The following is a 9,983-nucleotide window of genomic DNA, read 5'->3' on the forward strand; positions in this document are numbered from 1 at the left end:
TGTTCGTGGTTTGCTTTGAACGTTTCCTGGGAGACCAGTATTAGATTCCGATGCACCATTGCGGCTTTACTGTATTCGATGGACCTTCACATTGACGATGAATTACAGAAATTGCGTCGGGATTTAATTCAAATGGCACAATGCCGACTTAAGTACAAGAAGACTGACTCTCCTCATTGTTTGTGGTTTCCTTTGAGCGTCTCCTGGGAGACCAGTATTAGATTCCGATGGACCTTCACATTGACGATGAATCACAGAAATTGCGTCGGGATTTAATTCAAATGGCACAATGCCGACTTACGTACACGAAGACTGACTCATCTCATTGTTGTGGTTTGCTTTGAGCGTTTCCTGGGAGACCAGTATTACTTTCCGATGCACCAATGGAGCTTTACTGTATCCGACGGACCTTCACATTGACGTTGAAATACAGAAATTGGGTCGGGATTTAATTCGAATGGCACAATGCCGACTTAAGTACAAGAAGACTTACTCTTCTCATCGTTTGTGCTTTCCTTTGTGCGTTTCCTGGGAGGCCAGTATTAGATTCCGATGCACCAATGCAGCATATCTGTATCCGATGGACCTTCACTTTGTCGATGAAACAGAGAGATTGCCTCGGGATTTAATTCAAATGGCACAATGCCGACTTAAGTACAAGAAGACTGACACTTCTCATCGTTTGTGGTTTGCTTTGAGCGTTTCCTGGGAGACCAGTATTAGATTACGATGCACCAATGCAGCGTTACTGTATCCGATGGACCTTCACATTGATGTTGAAACACAGAATTTGTGTCGGGATTTAATTCAGATGTCTTAATGGCGACTTAAGTACAAGAAGACTGACTCTTCTCATTGTTTGTGGTTTTCTTCGAGCGCTTCCTGTGAGACCAGTATTAGATTCCAATGCACCAATGCAGCTTTATTGTATCCGATGGACCTTCACATTGACGATGAAACACATAATTTGCGTCGGGATTTAATTAAAATGACACCATGCCGACAAGGTACAAGAAGACTGACTCTTCTCATTGTTTGTGGTTTTTTTTAGCGTTTCTTGAGAGACCAGTTTTAGATTCTGATGGATCAATGCAGCTTTACTGTATCCGATGGACCTTCACATAGACGATGTACCACAGAAATTGCTTCGGGATTTAATTCAAATGGCTCAATGCCGATATAAGTACAGGAAGTCTGACTCTCCTCATTGTTTGTGGTTTCCTTTGAGCGTTTCCTGGGAAACCAGTATTAGATTCCGATGCACCAATGCAGTTTTACTGTATCCGACGGACCTTCACATTGACGATGAAACACAGAAAATGCGTCGGGAGTTAATTCAAATGGCACAATGCCGACTTAAGGACAAGAAGACTGACTCTTCTCATTGTTTGTGGTTTCCTTTGAGCGTTTCCTGGGAGACCAGTATTAGATTCCGATGCATGAATGCAGCTTTACTGTATCCGATGGACCGTCACATTGACGATGAAACACAGAAATTGCGTCGGGATTTAATTGAAATGTCACAATGCCGACTTAACCCTTAAATGCTTGGTTTTTTTTATTTCAAGCTGTAGAAATTACCATGTTTAGTTTATAGTGCCTACATTTCGAAAAAAATATTGAAAAATTTTTTAAATTAAATTAACAAAGCGCTATTGTAGCTGATCAGCTACATTTTGAGTTAACACCTTACGAGCCACAATAAATGTGCTTATTTTGCTCCCTCAATTTTGATAAAATCTCTCGTAATTTAATTGTTGATTATGATTAAATACTCTGTATAGGAAGGGAAAAATCCTAAAATAATAAATAGGACATTAATGTTGTAAATATTGAGCATTTATTGTATATTTTATACACTTTTATATATGAACAATAAGGTATCTAGTTCCAACAGGTTTGTACCCAAGCATGTGATAATCACTTTACATGAAACAGTTCTTTTGTTTGTGCAAACACAATGCAACTGCACATTTATTACACTGAACCCAGGAAAATCCCTTGCATCCTGGCATTTTGCACCTCTGTCTCACTTGCAAGTACGAAGGCAGGTGACCTACTTGATCCAGCATTACATCTTGTGGAGGTACATGTGCTGTGGGCCCCTTTGTCTTCTTAGCTTGTATTTGGTTTTCGAGTTCATTACTCGGCCTTCCCCGTTTTGCTGAAGTTTGACCTGAGCGACACAAACAGTGAGCAATTTCCATTCGAAATTCGGAGAGTTTCATAGTTCTCCTAATCCCTTTTGTTTCTGCTACTCTCCTATACAACAGCCAGGAATTGACTACTCCCATGTCCAGGAGATGGTAAAACAATCTTATATACCATTTTCGACTTTTCACAAGAAGTTTATGTCGACCTATTATGCTGTCAAGAAGGTCAACACCTCCCATATGTTTATTGTAGAGCTTAATTATTTGTGGACAAGGTATTGTTATTCTTGACTTTGTTTTTTTGTCATACCTCCCTGCTTCATGAATAGGCTGCTGTCCAGCAAGTGTAGAAAGCAACATCACACTCTTGTTATCTTTCCACACTACATTTGATATGTCGACACCATCCACTGTTGCGACGCGCTCTACTGATGCACCTCGTGCCATTTTCTTCAGCTCAGCTTCTGAAGGGAGCTTGCAGTCTGGCACTCTGTTTCTTCTGACTGTCCCAAGTGAGTAAATTCCTTGTTTATGTAACCATACAAGCAGTGGCAGACTTGTGTAATAATTGGCACAGTACAGTTTGTGGTTCATATTTCTTGGTAGTATCCTACTGAGTCGAACTACAACATTTGCACTTGCTACCAAGTCTTCCTCCCCAGTCACTCTTTTTTCTGGTTCATTTTCATCTCCAGTGAAAATCTCAAAATCGTAGGCATAACCAGATATGCCACTAATAACAAATAATTTGTATCCATATTTATGAGGCTTGTTTGGCATGTATTGTTTCAAATAACTTCTAGCCTTTGTTGAACATATCTGTTCATCAACAGAAACACACTCCTCAACAGGTATTGTTTGAAACCGAGATCTCATCAATTCTATTATGGGTCTTATCTTGAAGAGTCTATCATGACCTTTTTCACCCCTGGGTATCATTGCACTGTTGTCATTGAAGTGAAGAAACTTACGTATTTGCTCATACTGATTCACTGTCATTGTTGTCTTGATCAGATGAGTACCAGTAACTTCTCCCCAGTAATCCCTCGTATTAGGTACATGAACTATTGACATTACGAGACAGATGCCTATAAATTTTTTTATGTCATCACAGGATAAATCTATTGGTCTATCAGGATTACACTGCACACTGTATCTATGAGACTCTTCGACAATTAGATCAAACAATTTAGATGGAAATATATGTTTGAAGAATTGGTATGGAGTATTTAAGTTTATTACTTCTTCTGGTAACGAAGTATTGCCATGAAAGTTTGACTGCAGTTCGGGAATAATCAACTGTTTATCTTTCCAAACCACACTCCTGCTGTTTTTGGTAACATTTTTGCTGCTGCATGGCAGTTTCAGAGCATTATCAGACAACTGTGACGTCGATTCCTTCATTATAACTTCAGATTGTCTTGTTCCAGAAACATCTTCAGTCCTAATTACTGGTACTTGACTTTCTTCGTCACTACTGTCACTATCACAATCAACAGATTCAGGAGCAACATATGTCTCATCTTGAATGGAATCGTCAGAGCAACACACAAGATTGTCATCACTGCTTAGTGGAATCTCTAACCATTCCATAAGCATTTCTTATTGACTCTTTCGAGACATTTTTACGTCAGCGCCTGAAATGCAGTAAATGAAAAATGTAGCTGATAAGCTACATAAACAAAAACAGGCCTCATTTCAAATATATCGCAAAGACACTCGAATTAACTGTTTACACCATATCTACTTACGTTTTCAAAATGAAAAAGCAATTTTCAAACCCAGAAATCAGTGCACAAACACCAAAAACACAACTCGACTTTCCGCCAAAACACACACTTGGCAGTATGTCCACACAGCTCACTGTCGAACTGCTTCAGCTCGTCCTGCCATCTATGATCGCTATGAAGAACTACTAGAAACTGCAGCGGAGTGTATACACTTAGTTACATAACGAATTTGATCGAAAATGATTCCCCATATGGAATAAATCGAAGAAATGAAGTCTGTAGCTTATCAGCTACAGTATGTATTAAAGGGTTAAGTACAAGAAGACTGACTCTTCTCATTGTTTGTGGTTAACTTTGAGCGCTTCCTGAGAGACCAGTATTCAATTACGATGCACCATTGCAGCTTTACTGTATTCGATGGACCTTCACATTGACGATGAAACACAGAAATTGCGTTGGGATTTAATTCAAATGGCACAATGCCGACTTAAGTACAAGAAGACTGACTCTTTTCATCGTTTGTGGTTTCCTCTGAGCGTTTTCTGGGTGGCCAGTATTAGATTGCGATGCACCAATGCAGCTTTACTGTATCCGATGGACCTTCACATTGACGATGAAACACAAAACTTGCGTCGGGATTGAATTCAAATGGCACAATGCCGACTTAAGTACAAGAAGACTGACTCTTCTCATTGTTTGTGGTTTGCTTTGAGCGTTTCCTGCGAGACCAGTATTAGATTCCAATGCACCACTGCAGCTTTAATGTATCCGATGGACCTTCACATTGACGATGAAACACAGAAATTGCGTCGGGAGTTAATTTAAATGGCACAATGCCGACTTAAGGACAAGGAAGACTGACACTTCTCATTGTTTGTGGTTTCCTTTGAGCGTTTCCTGGGAGACCAGTATTAGATTCCGATGCACGAATGCAGCTCTACTGTATCCTGTGGACCGTCACATTGACGATGAAACACAGAAATAGCGTCGGGATTTAATTGAAACGTCACAATACCGACTTAAGTACAAGAAGATTGACTCTTCTCATTGTTTGTGGTTTCCTTTGAGCGCTTCCTGTGAGACCAATATTAGATTCCTATGCACCATTGCAGCTTTACTGTATCCAATGGACCTTCACATTGACAATGAAACACATAAATTGCGTCGGGATTTAATTCAAGTGGCACAATGCCGACAAGGTACAAGAAAACTGACTCTTCTCAGTGTTTGTGGTTTGCTGTGAGCTTTTCCTCGGAGACCAGCAATAGATTCCGATGCATCAATGCAGCTATACTGTATCTGATGGACCTCCAGACTGATGATGAAATCCACAAATTGCCTCGGGATTTAATTCAATCTTCACAATTCCATCTTAAGAACAAGAAGACTGACTCTTCTCATTGTTTGTGGGTTGCTGAGAGCGTTTCCTGGGAGACCAGTATTAGATTCCGATGCACCAATGCAGCTTTACTGTATCCGATGGACCTTTACATTGACGATGAAACACAGAAATTGGGTCGGGATTTAATTCAAATGGCACAATGCCGATTTAAGTACTAGAAGACTGACTCTTCTCATTGTTTGTGGTTTGCTTTGAGCGTCTCCTAGGAGACCAGTATTACATTCCTATGCACCAATGCAGCTTTACAGTATCCAATGCATCTTCACATTGACGATGAAACACAGAAATTCCGTCGGGATTTAATTCAAATGGCACAATGCCGACTTAAGTACAAGAAGACTGACTCTTCACATTGTTTGTGGTTTCCTTTGAGCGTTTCCTGGGAGACCAGTATTAGATTCCGATGCACCGATGCAGCTTTACTGTATCCAATGCATCTTCACATTGACGATGAAACACAGAAATTCCGTCGGGTTTTAATTCAAATGGTACAATGCCGACTTAAGTACAAGAAGACTGACTCTTCTTATTGTTTGTGGTTTGCTTTGAGCGCTTCCTGCGAGACCAGTATTCAATTCCGAAACACAAATGCAGCTTTGCTGCAACCGATGGACTGTCACATAGAAGATGAAACACAGAAATTGCGTCGGGATTTAATTCAAATGGCACAATGCCGACAAGGTACAAGTAGACTGACGCTTCTCATTGTTTGTGGTTTGCTATGAGCGTTTCCTCGGAGACCAGTATTAGATACCGATGCATCAAAGCACCTACACTGCATCTGATGGACCTTCAGAATGCCGAGGAAATCCAGAAATTGCGGCGGGACTTAATTGAAATGTCACAATACCGACTTAAGTACAAGAAGACTGACTCTTCTCATTGTTAGTGGTTTGTTTTAAGCGTTTCCTGGGAGACCAGTATTAGATTCCGATGCACCAATGCAGCTTCACTGTATCCGATGGACCTTCACATTGACGAAGAAACACCGAAATTGCGTCGCGATTTAATTCAAATGGCACAATGCCGACAAGGCACAAGAAGACTGACTCTTCTCATTGTTTGTGGTTTGCTTTGAACGTCTCGTAGGAGACCAGTTTACATTCCCATGCACCAATGCAGCTTTACTGTATCCAATGCATCTTCATATTGACGATGAAACACAGAAACTGCGTCATTATTTAATTCAAGTGGCACAGTGCCGACTTAAGTAGAAGAAGACTGACTCTTCTTATTGTTTGTGGTTTGCTTTGAGCGTTTCCTGGGAGACAAGTATTAGATTCCGATGCACCAATGCAGCTTTACTGTATCCGATGGACCTTCTCATTGACGATGAAGCACAGAAATTGCGTCGGGATTCAATTCAAATGGCACAATGCCGACATAAGTACAAGAAGACCGACTCTTCGAATTGTTTGTGGTTTCCTTTGAGCATTTCCAGGGAGACCAGTATTAGATTCCGATGCACAAATGCACCATTACTGTATCCGATGGACCTTCACATTGACGATGAAACACAGAAATTGCGTCGGGAGTTAATTCAAATGGCACAATGCCGACTTAAGTACAAGAAGACTGACTCTTCTCATAGTTTTTGGTTTGCTTTAAGCGTTTCCTGGAAGACCAGTATTAGATTCCGATGCACCAATGCAGCTTTACTGTATCCGATGGACCTTCACATTGACCATGAAACACAGAATTTCCGTCGGGATTTAATTCAAATGGTACAATGCCGACTTAAGTACAAGAAGATTGACTCTTCTCATTGTTTGTGGTTTGCTTTGAGCGTTTCCTGCTGCACCAGTATTAGATTCCGATGCACCAATGCAGCTCTACTGTATCCAATAGACCTTAACATTGACGATGAAACACAGAAACTACCTCGGGATTTAATTCATATGGTACAATGCCGACTTAAGTACATAAAGACGGACTCTTCTCATTGTTTGTGGTTTGCTTTGAGCGTTACGTGGGAAACCAGTATTAGAATTCCATGCACCAATGCAGCTTTACTGTACCCGATGGACATTCACATTGACTATGAAACACAGATATTGCGTCGGGATTTAATTCAAATGGCACAATGCCGACTTAAGTACAAGAAGACTGACCCTTTTCATCGTTTGTGGTTTCCTTTGAGCGTTTCATGGGAGGCCAGTATTAGATTGCGATGCACCAATGCAGCTTTACTGCATCCGATGGACCTTCACATTACCGATGAAACACAGAAATTGCGTCGGGATTTAATTCAAATGGCACAATGCCGACTTAAATCCAACAAGACTGACTCTTCTCTTTGTTTGTGGTTTGCTTTGAGCGTTTCCTGGGAGACCAGTATTAGATTCCGATTCACCAATACAGCTTTACTGTATCCAATGGAACTTAGCATCGAAGATGAAACACAGAAATTGCATCGGGATTAAATCAAATGGCACAACAGCGACTTAAGTACGAGAAGACAGACTCTTCTCATTGTATGTGGTTTGCTTTGTGCGTTTCCTGGGAGATCAGTATTAGATTCCGATGCACCAATGCGGCGTTACTGTATCCGATGGACTTGCACATTGACGATGATACACAGAAATTGCGTCGGGATTTAATTGAAATGGCACAATGCCGACTTAAGTACAAGAACACTGACTCTTCTCATTGATTGTGGTTTGCTTTGAGCTTTTGCTGGGAAACCAGTATCAGATTCCGTTGCACCAATGAAGCTTTACTGATTCCGATGGACCTTCACATTGACTATGAAACACAGAAATTGCGTCGGGATTTAATTCCAATGGTACAATGCCGACTTAAGTACAAAAAGACTGATTCTTCTTATTGTTTGTGGTTTGCTTTTAACGTTTCCTGGGAGCCCAGTATTAGATTCCCATGCACCAGTGCTTCTTTACTGTATCCGATGGACCTTCACATTGACGACGAAACACAGAATTTGAGTCGGGATTTAATTCATATGGCTCAATGGCGACTTAAGTATAAGAAGACTGACTCTTCTCATTGGTTGTGGTTTGCTTCAAGCGTTTCCCGGGAGACCAGTATTAGATTCCAATGCACCAATGCAGCTTTACTGTATCCGATGGACCTACACATTGACGATGAAACACAGAAATTGCGTTGGGATTTAATTCAAATGGTACAATGCCGACTTAAGTACAAAAAGACTGATTCTTCTTATTGTTTGTGGTTTGCTTTGAGCGTTTCCTGGGAGACCAGTATTAGATTCCCATGCACCAGTGCTTCTTTACTGTATCCGATGGACCCTCACATTGACGATGAAACACAGAAATTGCGACGGGATTTAATTCAAATATCACAATGCCAACTTAAGAACAAGAAGATTGACTCTTCTCATTGTTTGTGGTTTGCTGAGAGCGTTTCCTGGGAGACTAGTATTAGATTCCCCACGCACCAATGCAGCTTTACTGTATCTGATGGACCTACACATTGACGATGAAACACAGAAATTGCGTTGGGATTTAATTCAAATGGTACAATGCCGACTTAAGTACAAGGAGACTGATTCTTCTCATTGTTTGTGGTTTGCTTTGAGCGTTTCCTGGGAGACCAGTATTAGATTCCCATGCACCAGTGCTTCTTCACTGTATCCGATGGACCTTCACATTGACGATGAAGCACAGAAATTGCGTCGGGATTTAATTCAAATGGCACAATGTCGAAATAAGTACTAAAAGACTCACTCTACTCATTGTTTGTGGTTTGCTTTGAGCGTTTTCTGGGAGGCCAGTATTAGATTGCGATGCACCAATTTAGCTTCACTGAATCCGATGGACCTTCACATTGATGATGAAACACATAAGTTGCGTCGGTATTTAATTCAAATGGCACAATGCTGACAAGGTACAAGAAGGCATCCTCTTGTCATTGTTTGTGGTTTGCTTTGAGCGTTTCCTGGGAGACCAGTATTAGATTCCGATGCACCAATGCAGCTTTACTGTATCCGATGGACCTTCACATTAACGATGAAATACAGAAATTGCGTCGGGATTTAATTCAAATGGCACAATGCCAACTTATGTAGAAGAAGACTGATCCTTCTCACTGTTTGTGGTTTGCTTTGAGCGTTTCCTAAGACACCAGCATTAGATTCCGATGCTCCAATGCAGCTTTATCGTATCCGATGGACCTTGACATTTACGATGAAACACAGAAATTGCGTCGGGATTTAATTGAAATGCCACAATGCCGACTTAAGTACAAGAAGACTGACTCTTCTCACTGTTTGTAATTTCATATGAGCGTTTCCTGGGAGACCATTATTAGATAACGATGCACCATTGCAGTTTTACTGTATCCGTTGGACCTTCACATTGTCGATGAAATACAGATCTTGCGTCGGGATTTAATTCAAATAGCACAATGGCGACTTAAGTACAAGAAGACTGATTCGTCTCACTGTTTGTGGTTTGCTTTGAGCGTTTCCTAAGAGACCAGTAATAGATTCCGATGCACCAATGCCGCTTTACTGTATCCGATTGACCTTCAAATTTACGATGAAACTCAGAAATTGCATCGGGATTTAATTCAAATGGCACAGTGCCGACTTAAGTACAATAGGACTGACTCTTCTCATTGTTTATGGTTTGCTTTGAGCATTTCTTAGGAGGCCAGCATTATATTCCGATGCTCCAATGCAGCTTTACTGTATCCGATGGACCTTCACATTGACGATGA

The 9,983-nt window shown here is 40.9% G+C and overlaps 1 protein-coding gene across 1 annotated transcript; it reads right to left on the reverse strand.

Annotated features, from left to right (window-relative positions):
* Positions 1-1,925: 1,925 nt before the first annotated feature.
* On the reverse strand, positions 1,926-3,227 carry LOC124612512 (piggyBac transposable element-derived protein 2-like). Its single transcript, XM_047140758.1, has one exon. The coding sequence runs from the start codon at positions 3,225-3,227 to the stop codon at positions 1,926-1,928; it is 1,302 nt and encodes a 433-aa protein (XP_046996714.1).
* Positions 3,228-9,983: the final 6,756 nt, after the last annotated feature.

Source organism: Schistocerca americana, chromosome 4 (assembly GCF_021461395.2).
Source record: "Schistocerca americana isolate TAMUIC-IGC-003095 chromosome 4, iqSchAmer2.1, whole genome shotgun sequence".
NCBI classification, from domain to species: Eukaryota; Metazoa; Arthropoda; class Insecta; order Orthoptera; family Acrididae; genus Schistocerca; species Schistocerca americana.

What these genes read in the sequence shown, in the direction of transcription:
- LOC124612512 (XM_047140758.1), bottom strand. Translation starts at nt 3,227, where the DNA reads ATGTCAATAGTTCATGTACCTAATACGAGGGATTACTGGGGAGAAGTT.